This window comes from Pollachius pollachius (genome assembly GCF_949987615.1).
Source record: "Pollachius pollachius genome assembly, chromosome: 13".
Taxonomy (NCBI): domain Eukaryota; kingdom Metazoa; phylum Chordata; class Actinopteri; order Gadiformes; family Gadidae; genus Pollachius; species Pollachius pollachius.
Window position 1 is genome coordinate 1,985,160 of NC_136946.1, and position 17,027 is coordinate 2,002,186.

At 55.7% G+C, this 17,027-nt stretch overlaps 3 protein-coding genes across 3 annotated transcripts in view; 1 reads left to right on the forward strand and 2 right to left on the reverse strand.

The window, feature by feature from the left end:
* Positions 1–2,791, forward strand: part of LOC307084811 (protein MTSS 1-like) — a gene marked incomplete at both ends in the record, with an annotated part of 18,386 nt that extends 15,595 nt beyond the window's left edge. The window contains 3 exons of the mRNA XM_079749313.1: positions 509–646; positions 1,554–1,731; positions 2,352–2,791. Of these exons, the coding sequence (XP_079605439.1) occupies positions 509–646; positions 1,554–1,731; positions 2,352–2,791 (756 nt within the window). The remainder of the gene's footprint in view (positions 1–508; positions 647–1,553; positions 1,732–2,351) is intronic.
* Positions 2,792–4,655: 1,864 nt separating this feature from the next.
* Positions 4,656–9,655, reverse strand: tmem65 (transmembrane protein 65). Its single transcript, XM_079749834.1, has 6 exons — positions 8,790–9,655; positions 7,056–7,100; positions 6,878–6,945; positions 6,742–6,796; positions 6,048–6,196; positions 4,656–5,108 (listed from the first exon to the last, which is right to left on the reverse strand). Exons 1-6 carry the CDS (start codon positions 9,058–9,060, stop codon positions 5,001–5,003), a joined length of 696 nt encoding a protein of 231 aa, XP_079605960.1. The 5' UTR covers positions 9,061–9,655; the 3' UTR covers positions 4,656–5,000.
* Positions 9,656–9,765: 110 nt separating this feature from the next.
* On the reverse strand, positions 9,766–17,009 carry rnf139 (ring finger protein 139). The gene is made up of 6 exons (XM_079749830.1): positions 16,693–17,009; positions 13,794–14,425; positions 12,778–12,925; positions 12,466–12,572; positions 11,880–12,131; positions 9,766–11,199 (listed from the first exon to the last, which is right to left on the reverse strand). Exons 1-6 carry the CDS (start codon positions 16,856–16,858, stop codon positions 10,438–10,440), a joined length of 2,067 nt encoding a protein of 688 aa, XP_079605956.1. The 5' UTR covers positions 16,859–17,009; the 3' UTR covers positions 9,766–10,437.
* Positions 17,010–17,027: the final 18 nt, after the last annotated feature.

Genomic DNA, 17,027 nt, shown 5'->3' on the forward strand with positions numbered 1-17,027 from the left:
CACGCACGCGCGCACACACACACACACACACACACACACACACACACACACACACACATAGAACACACACACGCACGCACGCACGCACACACACAGAACACACACGCACGCGCGCACACACACGCACACACACACACGCACGCACGCACACACACACATAGAACACACGCACCCACGCACGCGCACACACACACACACACACACATAGAACACACACACGCACGCACGCGCGCACACACACACACACACACACAGAACACACGCGCACACACACACACACGCACGCACGCACGCACGCACGCACGCACGCACGCACGCACGCACGCACGCACACACACACACACACATAGAACACACACACGCACGCAGGCACGCACGCACACACACACATAGAACACACACACACACACACACATAGAACACCCACACACACACATAGACCACACACACACACAATAGAGCACACACACGGCACTGGTCTCCGTGGTAACCAGGTGTGTTTGGTCAGGACTGGTGCAGACCGGGTCCCTACGAGCTACGCAGGAGCAGGACTACAGATCCCAGCAGCCACCTGGCCTGTGATGTCACCGCCCCGGGGGAGGAGCCAGCGAGGGCCAGGGTTGGATGCTCCGCGACACGCTCCAAGGTGACCGCTGACGGAGCGCTTAGCTAATGCTGAGAGAGAGCTCTGAACTGATGCTAACGCAGCGCTAAGCTAATGCTGATAGAGAGCTCTAAACTGATGCTAGCGCAGCGCTAAGCTAATGCTGATAGAGAGCTCTAAACTGATGCTAACGGAGCGCAAAGCTAATGCTGATAGAGAGCTCTAAACTAATGCTAACCGAGAGCGCTCAGGCAAGGCTGATAGAGGGCTCTAACCTGATGCTAACGCAGCGCTAAGCTAATGCTGATAGAGAGCTCTAAACTGATGGTAACAGAGCGCTACGCTAATGCTGATAGAGAGCTCTAAACTGATGCTAACCGAGAGCGCTCAGGCAAGGCTGATAGAGGGCTCTAACCTGATGCTAACGCAGCGCTAAGCTAATGCTGATAGAGAGCTCTAAACTGATGCTAACGGAGCGCAAAGCTAATGCTGATAGAGAGCTCTAAACTAATGCTAACCGAGAGCGCTCAGGCAAGGCTGATAGAGGGCTCTAACCTGATGCTAACGCAGCGCTAAGCTAATGCTGATAGAGAGCTCTAAACTGATGGTAACAGAGCGCTACGCTAATGCTGATAGAGAGCTCTAAACTGATGCTAACCGAGAGCGCTCAGGCAAGGCTGATAGAGGGCTCTAACCTGATGCTAACGCAGCGCTAAGCTAATGCTGATAGAGAGCTCTAAACTGATGCTAACGGAGCGCTAAGCTAATGCTGATAGAGAGCTCTAAACTGATGCTAACGGAGCGCTAAGCTAATGCTGATAGAGAGCTCTAAACTGTTGCTAACCCGTGTGTGTTTCTGTGCCTGCGTGTGTGTCTGTGCGTGTCTGTGCGTGTGTGTGTGTTCCCCGGTGTGTGTGTGTGTGTGTGCGTCTGCGTGCGTGTGTGTCAGGAGGAGCGGGAGGTGCACGAGGAGCTGAGCCGGGCCCTGGCCAGGGGCCTCCGGCTGGACCTCGGGGGGGGGTCTCTGCAGGGCTCCAGCGGCTACAGCAGCCAGACCCACACCCCCGCCCAGACCCCCACCCCCGCCCAGACCCCCAGCCGCGCAGACCACCCGCTGCTCAGCCCCGGTAACACACACACACACCCCGGGAACACACACACCCCGGGGAACACACACACACACCCCGGGAACACACACACGGGGGAACACACACACACACCCCGGGAACACACACACGCACCCTGGGAACACACTCACACACCCCGGGAACACACACACACACCCCGGGAACACACACACGCACCCCGGGAACACACACACACACACACCGGGAACACACTCACACACCCCGGGAACACACTCACCCCGGGAACACACACACACACCCCGGGAATACACACACACACCCCGGGAATACACACACACACCCCGGGAACACACTCAACCTGGGAACACACACACACACCCCGGGAACACACTCACCCTGGGAACACACACACACACCCCGGGAACACACTCACACACCCCGGGAACACACACACACACCCCGGGAACACACACACACACCCCGGGAACACACAGACTGGGGAAAACACACACTCTGGGTTACACACACCCCTTATGTTTTATTCTATAACCACAATAAAACACTGTTACCCCTGTGTGTGTGTGTGTGTGTGTGTGTGTGTGTGTGTGTGTGTGTGTGTGTGTGTGTGTGTGTGTGTGTGTGTGTGTGTGTGTGTGCAGGCTCAGACTGGGACTACTTCTCCATGGCAACGGACCAGGAGGCGGAGCCGGAGCGCTCCTCCCGGTTCCATCCCAAACGCCCCGCCCCCAGCAGTAGCTCCGCCCCCCTGGGCGTGGCCACCATCCGCCGGGCCCCCTCCTCCAAACCCAGCCTCCGGCGGCCCCCGGGGGCCCCGGGCCCCGTCAGACCCCCCATGATCCCCGTCAAGACCCCCACCGTGCCCGACCGGCCCTTCCCCCTCCCCGGGCCCGGTGCCGACTCCCCCGCCCCCCCCCTCCAGCAGCAGGGGGCCCCCCTCCCCCGGGGCCCCGAGAGGAGGCCCCTCCCCGGGCTGCTGGAGGAGGCGGAGCAGGGGGAGGGGGGGGAGGCCTCCATCAGGAGGGGGGTCCCGCTGAGGAGTGCGGACACCGACGACCGCTCGGCCCCCCGGACCCACTGACGCCCCCCCCAGGGGCCTCCCAGGCCCGGGTCGGTCACTGGGCTCGCTGAAGAGGGGGGACTCCATGCTCCTGGTGCCCTCCTGCTGTGGGGAGGGGGTGGTGGAGAGGAGGAGGAGGAGGAAGAGGAGGAGGAGGAGGAGGAGGAGGAGGAGGAGGAGGTGGTGTAGAGGAGGAGGAGGAAGAAGAGGAGGAGGAGGAGGAGGAGGGGGAGGAGGAGGAGGTGGTGATGTGGAGGAGGAGGAAGAAGAGGAGGAGGAGGAGGAGGAGGAGGAGGAGGGGGAGGAGGAGGAGGAGGAGGAGGAGGTGGTGATGTGGAGGAGGAGGAAGAAGAGGAGGAGGAGGAGGAGGGGGAGGAGGAGGAGGAGGAGGAGGAGGAGGTGGTGTAGAGGAGGAGGAGGAAGAAGAGGAGGGGGAGGAGGAGGAGAAGGAGGAGGAGAAGGAGGAGGAGGTGGTGTAGAGGAGGAGGAGGTGGAGGAGGAGGAGGAGGAGAAGGAGGAGGAGGTGGGGTAGAGGAGGAGGAGGAAGAAGAGGAGGAGGAGGAGGGGGAGGAGGAGGAGGAGGAGGAGGTGGTGATGTGGAGGTGGAGGAGGTAGTGATGATGATGGTGATGTGGAGGCGGTGGAGGAGGAGGTGGTGGAGGTGGTGATGATGATGATGATGACGACGATGACGACGATGATGATGATGACGACGATGATGATGTGTGTACGAGGTGTTCTGAGGTGAAGTCAGGTGATCAGAGGAGCCGCTAACAGACAGCTGCTCCGTGTATTCTAGTACTCTAGTATAATCTGTAGATTAAGGTGCATGGTCTCCCAGTATAAACATTATATTATATATTAAATCAATCACAGAATGAGCCCCTATAGAGAGATGAATCTATCCCATAACCGTAGCTCAGACAGAAGCAGTGCCACACACAGTGTTCTCCATGTCTGTCCAGGTCTTCAGTAGTGTTGGACGTTTTGATCGAGGAACTTCTCGGTAAAGTGTCGAAGACGTCGTTTTGTGCCATGAGGCTCCTCCTACGCTGAAGATGTACAGTATCAGTGTGACCACGCTCCCCACAACACAACACAACACAACGACACAACGGACCGGCACTACCCCTGCTCGGCATCAGGAACCAGAGACTGATGGACGATGGGACTGGGGACCTGGAGGAGCAGCTTTCTAGAGGTTTCTCGTTAGCCTTTAGCTGTGTTAGCTCCCTTCCTGTTATGAGTTGTTGTTGTTCTGCGGCAAAGAGCTAGCAGGTGTTTCAGCGTGTTCACTGCGGTGTTATGTTAGCACACTGGAAGATGTCAGTGTGTAAAGTGATGGTATGCTTCGCTAACTAGCTGTACTAGAGCCAGCCTAGCCTGTAGCTACAACCGCCTGTCTGGGTGCTGGAGTCTAGCTAACCGCTATAGCAGCTACTGTCTGGCTAGTTGCTGTTGCGACTGCCTAGCCAGGTGCTGTAGCCGCTACAGGGTAGCTAGCTCAAGAGTTCTGTAGCTACGCTAGAATGGCCTTCAGCCTGCTACTGTAGTAGTTGTATCGCTGTAGGCTACGCTGGATGCCAGAACGGCCTACAGCCTGCCTGTTGGAGCTGGCCTCCAGTTCCACATGTTAGCCACTAGGGGCAGCAGACTCTGAGCCGATGTGTGACATGTTGTGCTTCTCTGATCCGTGGAGGTTTGTTTCTGTACTAAAACCAGCAGAACATCTTTATGAGGCTGTAGAGGTAACCAGAGAACCGCTGTAGTAAGTCTGTAGAACTACAATAGAACCGCTCTATTGGGTCTGTAGAACGACAATAGAAGCTGTACAAATTCTGAACAGTGTTGTGTTTCCAGCTTGATCTCAATAAACAGCCGGTACGACTTAAGACACTCATGGTTTATTCATTACTGTGAAATCCTTCCATATTCACATCCCATAACCTACACATGGAGTAGGTACACACACACATCTATATCTATAGATATAGATATATAGAGAGATCCAGGTAAGTACGAGGATTCAGGATGTCTAGTGTTGGTTCTGTGCAGCTGGGGGGGTGGTCTCCTTCAGACCACTGGGGGGGTGGTCTCCTTCAGACCACTGGGGGGGGGGGGTCACAGCGACAGAATCAGCTGAGGACGTTCTTTGCGTGTCAGGAGTGTGTTGCTGGTGTTGTGTTGCTAGTTTTGTGTTGCTGGTGTGTATGTAGTGTGTGCGTCTGTGTCAAGGCTGTGGCGTTTCTTTGGCTTTCTTCTTCTCATCGTCGTCGCCGAGGAAGAAGAGGGGGAACATCCCCAGGATACAACCGATGGTGATCCCGATCGCCTTACCCTGGGGAGGCAGGGAGACAGGGGGTGAGACAGGGAGACAGGGGGGTGAGACAGGGAGACAGGGGGGTGAGACAGGGAGACAGGGAGACAGGAAGAAGGGGAGACGAGGAGGAGACAGGGTGAGAGGGGGGAGACGGGGGTGAGAGGGGGGGAGGCAGGGTGAGAGGGGGAGACAGGGTGAGGGGGGGAGACAGGGAGACGGGGGTGAGAGGGGGGGAGGCAGGGTGAGAGGGGGAGACAGGGTGAGACAGAGTGAGAGGGGGAGACAGGGTGAGGGGGGGGAGACAGGGTGAGGGGGGGAGACAGAGTGAGAGGGGGAGACAGGGTGAGGGGGGGGAGACAGAGTGAGACAGGGTGGGGGGGGAGACAGGGTGAGAGGGGGAGACAGGGTGAGGGGGGGAGACAGGGTGAGGGGGGGAGACAGAGTGAGAGGGGGAGACAGAGTGAGAGGGGGAGACAGGGTGGGGGGGGGAGACAGGGTGAGACAGGGTGAGGGGGGGGAGACAGGGTGAGAGGGGGAGACAGGGTGAGGGGGGGGAGACAGAGTGAGAGGGGGAGACAGGGTGAGGGGGGGGAGACAGGGTGAGGGGGGGAGACAGGGTGAGGGGGGGAGACAGGGTGAGGGGGGGGAGACAGGGTGAGAGGGGGAGACAGGGTGAGAGGGGGAGACAGGGTGAGGGGGGGGAGACAGAGTGAGAGGGGGAGACAGGGTGAGACAGGGTGAGGGGGGGGAGACAGAGTGAGAGGGGGAGACAGGGTGAGACAGGGTGAGGGGGGGGAGACAGAGTGAGAGGGGGAGACAGGGTGAGACAGGGTGAGAGGGGGAGACAGGGGGGGGAGACAGGGTGAGAGGGGGAGACAGGGTGAGAGGGGGAGACAGGGTGAGGGGGGGGAGACAGGGGGGGGAGACAGGGTGAGGGGGGGGAGACAGGGGGCTCACCAGGTGGGAGCTCAGTCTGGTCTGCCACATGTCCAGCTGCTTGGCGGACAGGTCGGGGACCTGCATGCCGAGCCGCAGGGCCAGGGCCTCCACGTAGCCCGCCAGGCCCAGGCCCGCCAGGTCAGAGACCAGGTTCCCCAGGGCCGCCGCTGGGGAGACCGGACAGGGGGCGGTCAGGACCAGGGCACCACTTACAGTATACACTGTACTGGATCTCCTCTACGGTATCTCCTCTACAGTATCTCCTCTACTGGATCTCCTCTACTGGATCTCCTCTACTGGATCTCCTCTACGGTATGTCCTCTACAGTATCTCCTCTACTGGACCTCCTCTACAGTATCTCCTCTACTGTATCTACTCTACGGTATCTCCTCTAGGGTTTCTACCCTAAAGTATCACCTCTACTGTATCTCCTCTACTGTCCACCTGGACTTTTAAAACTATTTCCTGCGGTGTTATGGTGAAGCCTGCTCACTAAACCCGGAGACAATGACCAATAAGTTATTATCAATATGAGGAGGAGGAGGAGGTGTGTGAGGAGGAGGAGGAGGAGGAGGAGGAGGAGGTGGTGCAGGAGGAGGAGGTGCAGGAGGAGGCGTAGGAGGAGGAGGAGGTGCAGGAGGTGGTGTGTGAGGAGGTGCAGGAGGAGGAGGTGCGTGAGGAGGTGCAGGAGGAGGAGGTGCGACGGTCTCACCGGCCATGGTGGAGATCCCGAGCGTCACCCCGATCGACAGCTCAATCTGCGTTCCCTAGGCAACCAACAACAACAGGCGGTGAGGTCATGGTAAGGCTGGAGGGGAATGTGTGACATCATCGTGACATCATCTTACTGCTGCGATCATGATGGCGTTGTCAAGGAAACCAAATCCAACGAATGGGATGGCGTTGTGGAGCAGCACTGTAAACACAACATGACGTCATCACAGCAGTGTGTGTGTGTGTGTGTGTGTGTGTGTGTGTGTGTGTGTGTGTGTGTGTGTGTGTGTGTGTGTGTGCGTGTGCGCTCACCGTATCTGATCTGCGCCCCGGTTAGTTGAGGTGCTTCTTGGTTTGCTAGACAGAACAAATCAGAACACAGTTAACCAGCCTCAACTAGAGCCTTAACTAGAACAACACTTAACTACTCAGTCACACTAGTACAACCCTTAACTACTCAGTCACACTAGTACAACCCTTAACTAATCAGTCACACTAGTACAATCCTTAACCACTCAGTCACACTAGTACAACCCTTAACTACTCAGTCACACTAGTACAGCCGTTAACTTGAACAACCCTTAACAACTCAGTCACACTAGTACAACCCTTAACTACTCAGTCACACTAGTACAACCCTTAACTACTCAGTCACACTAGTACAGCCCTTAACTTGAACAACCCTTAACAACTCAGTCACACTAGTACAACCCTTAACTACTCATTCACACTAGTACAACCCTTAACTACTCAGTCACACTAGTACAGCCGTTAACTTGAACAACCCTTAACAACTCAGTCACACTAGTACAACCCTTAACTACTCAGTCACACTAGTACAACCCTTAACTACTCAGTCACACTAGTACAGCCCTTAACTTGAACAACCCTTAACAACTCAGTCACACTAGTACAACCCTTAACTACTCATTCACACTAGTACAACCCTTAACTACTCAGTCACACTAGTACAGCCCTTAACTTGAACAACCCTTAACTACTCAGTCACACTAGTACAACCCTTAACTACTCAGTCACACTAGTACAACCCTTAACTACTCAGTCACACTAGTACAACCCTTAACTACTCAGTCACACTCGTACAACCCTTAACTACTCAGTCACACTAGTACAATCCTTAACCACTCAGTCACACTAGTACAACCCTTAACTACTCAGTCACACTAGTACAGCCCTTAACTTGAACAACCCTTAACAACTCAGTCACACTAGTACAACCCTTAACTACTCAGTCACACTAGTACAACCCTTAACTACTCAGTCACACCAGTACAACCCTTAACTACTCAGTCACACTAGTACAGCCCTTAACTACTCAGTCACACTAGTACAGCCCTTAACTTGAACAACCCTTAACTACTCAGTCACACTCGTACAACCCTTAACTACTCAGTCACACTAGTACAACCCTTAACTACTCAGTCACACTAGTACAGCCCTTAACTTGAACAACCCTTAACAACTCAGTCACACTAGTACAACCCTTAACTACTCAGTCACACTAGTACAACCCTTAACTACTCAGTCACACTAGTACAGCCCTTAACTAGTACAACCCTTAACTACTCAGTCACACTAGTACAACCCTTAACTACTCAGTCACACTAGTACAACCCTTAACTACTCAGTCACACTAGTACAATCCTTAACCACTCAGTCACACTAGTACAACCCTTAACTACTCAGTCACACTAGTACAGCCCTTAACTTGAACAACCCTTAACTACTCAGTCACACTCGTACAACCCTTAACTACTCAGTCACACTAGTACAACCCTTAACTACTCAGTCACACTAGTACAGCCCTTAACTTGAACAACCCTTAACTACTCCGTCACACTAGTGCAACCCTTAACTATATATAAAGTAGTTATAAACAACTTTCGTGCCTTCGAATACATGTTTCTGCGCTTTACCTTGTAAAACAATGTGGGAGCGTCATCGGAGCAGGGAAGTGTGGGTCACAGCCGGTAGTCACACAAACTACCGGAAGGTACTTTTTAAAACACACACACACACACACACCTTGAACAATGGCCAGGGACTCGAAGCTCTGCAGCGCCTGCAGTAAGCGGGTCCTCTCGCCGGGCAGGAGCCGGTGGATGAAGTCTTTGGCCGCTTCGGCGGAGCGGAGGGTCTCCCTCGGCTCCTTCCTGCCGTGCGTCCCCATCAGACGGACGGGCATGTGTCGGGGCGCGACACGGGGCGGCCCCGGGGTCAGCCCCAGGGCCGCGGTCAGCGGGGCGCAGAGGGCGCCGGCCGGTCGGCCAGCTCTCTGTAGGCAGAGCTTTATCATGGCCTGGGCGGGTCGCTGGTGATATTATTATTAATATTAAAAAGGTTGGATGGTGGAACCCGATTGTGTTCCCGAGTCCCGGACCCGGGAACTCACTGCAGTCCTGTTCCTTTTCCCTCTGACGCCAAACCGGTCTTTGAGTTTGTTGCCCTTAATGGGGCATTCAAGCAGCAGTTACTCCGCGTTAGGAAAGGGTTAGGTTAAGGGTAAGGGTTAGGTAAGATAAGGTCCAGTCCGCTTGGATCGACGTCTCAGTGTCTCGCGAATTTCTTGGGGTAAAGTCGAACTCGTCCGACGAGGTCGAAAAGTTACAAACATGGGCGACATCTGACCTTCAGCCCCGCGGAGACGCTGGGCAGCGGGGGGCCGGTCCTGGGGGGGGTCGGTCCTGGAGGTCTGCGGCTCCTCAATAGGGTTAAACTCTGTGATCCAGACCCGGAGTCCCTGCACTACCTGCCGCGCCGGTCTCCGCTCGGCTGCTGCTCTCTCACGTGAGACGAGGCTCCGCCCCGAGGGTTAAACTACTACGAACTACATTTCCCGTCATGTCACAGTATAAACTTTGTGGTTAAAATGACTTTTTTAAGTTATTTAAACGAATACACATTATGTTATATTACTTTATAGTATCTCAGTGTTGATGTGAAATCACGAAGGGGCCGAAACAAAGTCAAGGTTTGAAGGAAGACATTTTGATAAAGAGGCCAATATCAAAGATGATTTTATTTACATAAATCTCTTTAAACAAAAGGTGCGATTAAAGCTTTCACCTCGAAAGAAGAAAAGGCTCCATACCTTAGTGTACACTCATTCAACTGCATCCACACCCTTCAGCGAGCCAAGCTAACGCTTCTCAAATCAACGCTTGGAATAACCATGGAAATATTATAGAACGTAATACTACCGTAATACTTCCGCTGCGCTCGCTTGTCCTTTCAAAATAAGAGACCCTTCCCTTTTAGGAAGGGAACGCGGTAGAAAACAACTGCGCTATATATACAAATAATTAAATAAAAATAAAAGTCTTAGTCTGAACAGTAGGTGCTTTCAGTTTTTGGTAGCAAGTTAGCGTTTTACAGATTGTACCGTCTGTATCGCCCCACCATGATATATTCTATTTATCGCTCCGCTCCCAGTCACAAGCAGTACTCAGTGAACACTGATGAGTGGATCTCTCACACACACACACACACACACACACACACACACACACACACACACACACACACACACACACACACACACACACACACACACACACACACACACACACACACACCCACACACCCTCTGAAGCCCTTAAGATGAGAGTAAGTTAATCAAACATCCCTGACGTTTCCTGAATCAAAGCTCAGAGTTCAGCAGGAGCAGAGGAGCTCAGTCCGACTCCTCCTGCTCGTCCAGGTACTGCTCCTCCTGCTCCTCCTGCGGCGCCCCCCCGCCCCCGCTCCTCGCTCCCCACTCCTCCTCGTCGTACTCGATGCTGTCGTTGTCCCCGATCTCCTCCTGCGGCTCCTGGGCCCCGCCCCCCCCGGGCTCCTCCCCCGGGGGGGGCGGGGCCGGGGGCCCTGCGGGGCGGGGCCGGCCCGGGGCTCCGGCGGCGGCGGCGGCGGCGGCGGCGTCGTCGCGGTCGGAGAAGGGGCGGGGCGGGGCCTCGGGCTCCTCCACGTAGACGCGCTGGTGGCACATGGGGCAGGAGTCCTGGATGTACAGCCACTTGCGGAGGCAGGGCGCGTGGAAGTAGTGTCGGCAGGGCGTCACGCGCGCGGCGCCGCTGAACTCCTGGTAGCAAATGGCGCACACGTCCTGCAGCTCCCGCAGCGCCCGGCCCCGCGCCTCCGGCAGCGAGTTGATCTTCTGCGCGGCGGAGCGGCGGTGGACGAAGGTGCGCCAGCCGTTGCGCGCCTGCAGGTAGATGTTGAAGTAGGCGTGGAGGCACATCATGCAGGCGCGGATCTTGCTGCCCGCCTCGAACACCATGGTGTACGCCCCGTTGGCGAACATCACCACGCCGAAGAGGAACTCCAGCACGCTGCCTGCCGAGCGCACGCCGTACACGTAGTCGTCAAGCCCCTCCCACAGCACGCTGGACACGCCGTCCACCATGAAGAGCACGTACACCGTCACCGACACCACCACCTGGGGACACGTTAAAGCGCCACCTAGGGGTTAATACTAGGGATGGCTCAGAATATTCGATTATCCGATTATTCGTTCCCGAGGGTCAAAATCGTTTTTTTTTTTACATTTGGACCGTTAACATTTTTTCCCATTCAAATATAACGTTTTTCACAAGCCATAACTTTGTTTCCCTGGTAACGCCTGAGGGTTTGACTAATTACCCTCCCGTAAGGTTCTTATGCAACTGAAACGTTGTTCACTCCTCCAGTAAATAGGACGGACCTTAGCTACCACTTGGCAACGGGAGGTATTCTAGTCCGCTGAGCTATTAGCCAGAGAGCTAACGTTATGCATTGTACATATTTATAATTCTAAATTCGTCCCAGCCTGTATACCACAGATACTATAGGGTCTATAGCAGACCTGGGCATTGTACGGACCCCGGGCCACATAAACCCTTTGGTTGGCTTTGACACACAGAGGGTCGTGACCTCTGACCTCACCTTGAGGCAGAGCTCCACACAGAAGGCCGTGACCTCTGACCCCTGACCTTGACCTCTGACCTTACCTTGAGGCAGAGCTCCACACAGAAGGCCGTGACCTCTGACCCCTGACCTTGACCTCTGACCTTACCTTGAGGCAGAGCTCCACACAGAAGGCCGTGACCTCTGACCCCTGACCTTGACCTCTGACCTTACCTTGAGGCAGAGCTCCACACAGAAGGCCGTGACGGCGAACAGCCAGGTGTTGAGGGCGTACTGGTTCCACAGGAAGTAGCTGAGCACCACAGGAAGCAGGAAGAGGGCGAGGGAGACCAGCAGCACGGGCAGGTGGCGGCGCAGCGACGGCGTGTGGGAGGCGCTCAGCGACATCAGCACCGGCTCCGTCATGCCGTGGATGAAGTGCAGCACGGCCGTCAGCAGCAGACACATGTTCCTGCTCAGACGCACCTGGGCCAAGCACAAGCTCCGTTACATCACCTGGGCCAATCACAAGCTCCGTTACATCACCTGGGCCAATCACAAGCTCCGTTACATCATCTGGGCCAATCACAAGGTACGTTACATCATCTGGGCCAATCACAAGCTCCGTTACATCACCTGGGCCAATCACAAGCTCCGTTACATCACCTGGGCCAATCACAAGCTCTGTTACTGATCATACTACAGACTATAGGACGGGACCAGGTCAGTAGACCAGAGGACTAGGGGGGTCAGGGTAGACCAGGGGACTAGGAGGGTCAGGGGGTAGACCAGGTGGACTACGATGACCAGGGGGGCGTACCAGTCTCTCGTCGGGGTCCAGGCTGCTGAGTCCGGTCTGCAGGGCCAGGATGAAGAACAGGACCGGGGCCACGAAGCCCAGACGCTTATCCTCCTCCTCCGTGGAGCCTGGGACAGACACAAATAGAGACATATAGAGATACACTTGTACATATACAACTCTATAGAGAGACACTTCTATGTAACTCTATAGAGATACACTTCTATATAGACAGTTCTATAGAGATACACTTCTACAGATACACACTTCAGACAGACAGACAGACAGACAGACAGACAGACAGACAGACAGACAGACAGACAGGCAGCGTACCTATGAACAGCAGGATACAGAGGCCCAGGTAGTGGGCGAGGGAGGAGATGACGGCGCTCATCCCCAGGACGGTGAGGGTGGAGTCACAGCCGGAGATGACCAGGTTACTGAGGACCTCCCAGAGCACCTCTCCGCTGAGCACCGCCCCCTGGAACCCGGACACCAGGTTACTGAGGACCTCTAACCCAGACACCAGGTTACTGAGGACCTCTAACCCAGACACCAGGTTACTGAGGACCTCTCTCCCAGACACCAGGTTACTGAGGACCTCAGAGAGACACCAGGTTACTGAGGACCTCTAACCCAGACACCAGGTTACTGAGGACCTCTAACCCAGACACCAGGTTACTGAGGACCTCTAACCCAGACACCAGGTTACTGAGGACCTCTAACCCAGACGCCAGGTTACTGAGGACCTCAGAGAGACACCAGGTTACTGAGGACCTCTAACCCAGACACCAGGTTACTGAGGACCTCAGAGAGACACCAGGTTACTGAGGACCTCTAACCCAGACACCAGGTTACTGAGGACCTCTAACCCAGACACCAGGTTACTGAGGACCTCTAACCCAGACACCAGGTTACTGAGGACCTCAGAGAGACACCAGGTTACTGAGGACCTCTAACCCAGACACCAGGTTACTGAGGACCTCTAACCCAGACACCAGGTTACTGAGGACCTCCCAGAGACCAGGTTACTGAGGACCTCAGAGAGACCAGGCTACTGAAGACCTCCCAGAGACCAGGTTACTGTTACTCTCTGCTCAGAACCGCCCCCTGGAACCCAGACTCACATGACCTCACTGCTCTGAGGGGGAAGGGCTCACCTGTGAACAGTGGGCGGGGCTCACCTGTGAACGGGGGCGGGGCTCACTTGTGAACGGGGGGACGAGCTCACCTGTGAGCGGGGGGCGGGGCTCACCTGTGAAATGGGCGGGGCTAACCTGTGAGCGGGGGGCGGGGCTCACCTGTGAACAGGGGGCGGGGCTCACCTGTGAACAGGGGGCGGGGCTCACCTGTGCGGCGAGCGGGGCGGCGTCCTCTCTGCGGACGGCCTGCACCACGTAGAGCAGGATGAGGGCCTGGGCGGCCAGCCGGCTCAGCCAGAAGAGGCGCAGCACATGGGGCAGCCGGACCCTCTTCCAGGTGTCTTCCAGCAGCAGCTGCAGGCCGTAGATGCGGTACATGTGGCGCAGCAGCAGGTAGACGTAGCGGCCCGAGTAGTAGAGCCAGGGCAGCCGCAGTGCCAGGCAGCCCGCCAGCTGCAGCCCCAGCAGCGCGCCACAGCCGAGGGCCAGCAGCTGGCGGCCGTCCCCTGGCAGCTCCACCACCAGGCCCCACAGCGGGGCCAGCAGCGCCGCCACCACCAGCGCCGCCAGCGACGACTGCAGCCGCAGCAGGAAGATGTAGCCCACGCCCAGCGCCATCTGCACCGCCGCCACGCCCAGCCAGAGGGTGGGGCCGCTGCGGGGGAGGAGCCTGAAGCCCAGCGCCGTCTTGTAGTAGGCGCCGTACATGTCCCGCTGGGCCGTGGCGTGGTAGTTGATGAGCACGCCGGCCGCGCCCACCACCACCGCCAGGAAGAGCGTGTAGAACTTGAACAGGGCCTTCTGGGAGAGCAGCAGGACCACGCAGGCCGCCAGCACGCCTGGAGACACACACAGCCTCGTGTTAGAGTCAGGCCTCGTGTTAGAGTCAGGCCTCGTGTTAGAGGCAGGCCTCGTGTTAGAGTCAGGCCTCGTGTTAGAGTCAGGCCTCGTGTTAGAGGCAGGCCTCGTGTTAAGAGTCAGGCCTCGTGTTAGAGTCAGGCCTCGTGTTAGAGGCAGGCCTCGTGTTAGAGGCAGGCCTCGTGTTAGTCAGGCCTCGTGTTAGTCAGGCCTCGTGTTAGAGGCAGGCCTCGTGTTAGAGGCAGGCCTCGTGTTAGTCAGGCCTCGTGTTAGAGGCAGGCCTCGTGTTAGTCAGGCCTCGTGTTAGTCAGGCCTCGTGTTAGAGTCAGGCCTCGTGTTAGTCAGGCCTCGTGTTAGAGTCAGGCCTCGTGTTAGTCAGGCCTCATGTTAGAGGCAGGCCTCGTGTTAGAGTCAGGCCTCGTGTTAGAGTCAGGCCTCGTGTTAGAGGCAGGCCTCGTGTTAGAGTCAGGCCTCGTGTTAGAGGCAGGCCTCGTGTTAGTCAGGCCTCGTGTTAGAGGCAGGCCTCGTGTTAGAGTCAGGCCTCGTGTTAGAGTCAGGCCTCGTGTTAGAGTCAGGCCTCGTGTTAGAGGCAGGCCTCGTGTTAGAGGCAGGCCTCGTGTTAGTCAGGCCTCATGTTAGAGTCAGGCCTCGTGTTAGTCAGGCCTCATGTTAGAGGCAGGCCTCGTGTTAGAGTCAGGCCTCGTGTTAGAGTCAGGCCTCGTGTTAGAGGCAGGCCTCGTGTTAGAGTCAGGCCTCGTGTTAGAGGCAGGCCTCGTGTTAGTCAGGCCTCGTGTTAGAGGCAGGCCTCGTGTTAGAGTCAGGCCTCGTGTTAGAGTCAGGCCTCGTGTTAGAGGCAGGCCTCGTGTTAAAGTCAGGCCTCGTGTTAGAGGCAGGCCTCGTGTTAGAGTCAGGCCTCGTGTTAGAGGCAGGCCTCGTGTTAAAGTCAGGCCTCGTGTTAGAGGCAGGCCTCGTGTTAGAGTCAGGCCTCGTGTTAGAGGCAGGCCTCGTGTTAGAGGCAGGCCTCACCACAAGTGGTGAGTGACAGTGAATTCAGGTCCACAAGTGGTGAGTGACAGTGAATTCAGAGCCTTTGGCTGGGGCTCAACCCTTGGACCATCCTGCCCATAATCATAGTCATGAATCCCAGACTCCTCCGAACCCATAAGAACCCATGGATACTCCCCAGTGGTCAATGATCACCATGACAACACGGCTGTATGGGAGTATCACAGCTCTGTTCCCCTCTCTTGTTCATTGGTGTCTGGTACCTCCACTGTGTCTGAATGCTTGGGGCCGTGTCACCGGGGACCTCTGTCATATGCTACGCTGTGCAGACCTAGCAGGTAGGAGCCTCAGTCCATCGGTCAAAGTCTAATGGCCGTTGGGTAAGCCCAGCCTTGTGTGCATGACGCTGTTTACTCAACACTGGCTCTGCTTCAGCCATGCCAACACTTTTAAGACAGCAGCATTGTTGTTCTGAGTAATAAAGTTGTAACCAAACACCTCACGTCAGTTTGTCGTTAGGAAGTACATTAGTTATGTATAAAGTACAGTTGGTATACAGAGTACTGTAGTTATGTATAAAGTACAGTTAGTATATATAGAGTACAGTTGTTATAGAGTACAGTAGTTATGTACAAAGTACAGTTGGTATATATAGAGTACAGTAGTTATCTATAGAGTACTGTAGTTATGAATCGAGTACAGTTGGTATCTATATAGTACAGTAATTATGCATAAGTTCCAGTTATTTATAGAGTACAGTTGGTATGTATTCGAGTTCTTTAGTTATGTATTAAGTACAGTAGTTATGTATAGAGTACAATAGTTATGTATTAAGTACGGTTGGTATGTATTCGTGTACTTTAGTTATGCATAGAGTACAGTTGTTGTGTACTTTGTAACGTTAGCATCTAGTTTCCCGCTCTGTTAAGTACACTATGGACGGTGAAGGTGCTCTGTTCACTCCGGACCCCCAGGTGAAGCCGGTCAGTTCACTATTGACCCCCAGGTAAAGCCGGTCGGTTCACTATTGACCCCCAGGTGAAGCCGGTCAGTTCACTAAGGACCCTCAGCAGGTGAAGCCGCTCTGGTCACCACGGACCCCCAGGTGAAGCCGCTCTATTCACTATACTACGGATCAGCTAATAGGCTACGCTAGTCTGTCCCGGTGCTAGCTGTCATTAGCCGCCGGTAGCTAGGCTGGCTGTCATTAGCCGCCGGTAGTTAGGCTAGCAGTGCGTCTCACCCAGGACCCGGAGTAGGACCCGGCCTGCCGCGCCGGCCCAGCCCGAGCCGGGGGGGTCGTAGGAAGAGTTAAAGATGCCGTCGATGATGAAGACGCAGGGGACCCGGAGAGCCACGTCCAGCCCGGCCAGGAGGCGGTGGCTCAGCCGGGCCTGCGGGACCGCCATGCGGGGTGAGGACCGGCTCCGTCCCGGGGGACGCGGTGTCTAATCCCGGCTGTCTTCAGGTGTCGGGATCAACACTCGGTTACGAACGCGGGGACTATCCGTCCGCCATCTCCTGTGGTTGCTATGCGAGCAACGCGGAAGTGGTCTCGGGGTTGCCCGGACGTGACGT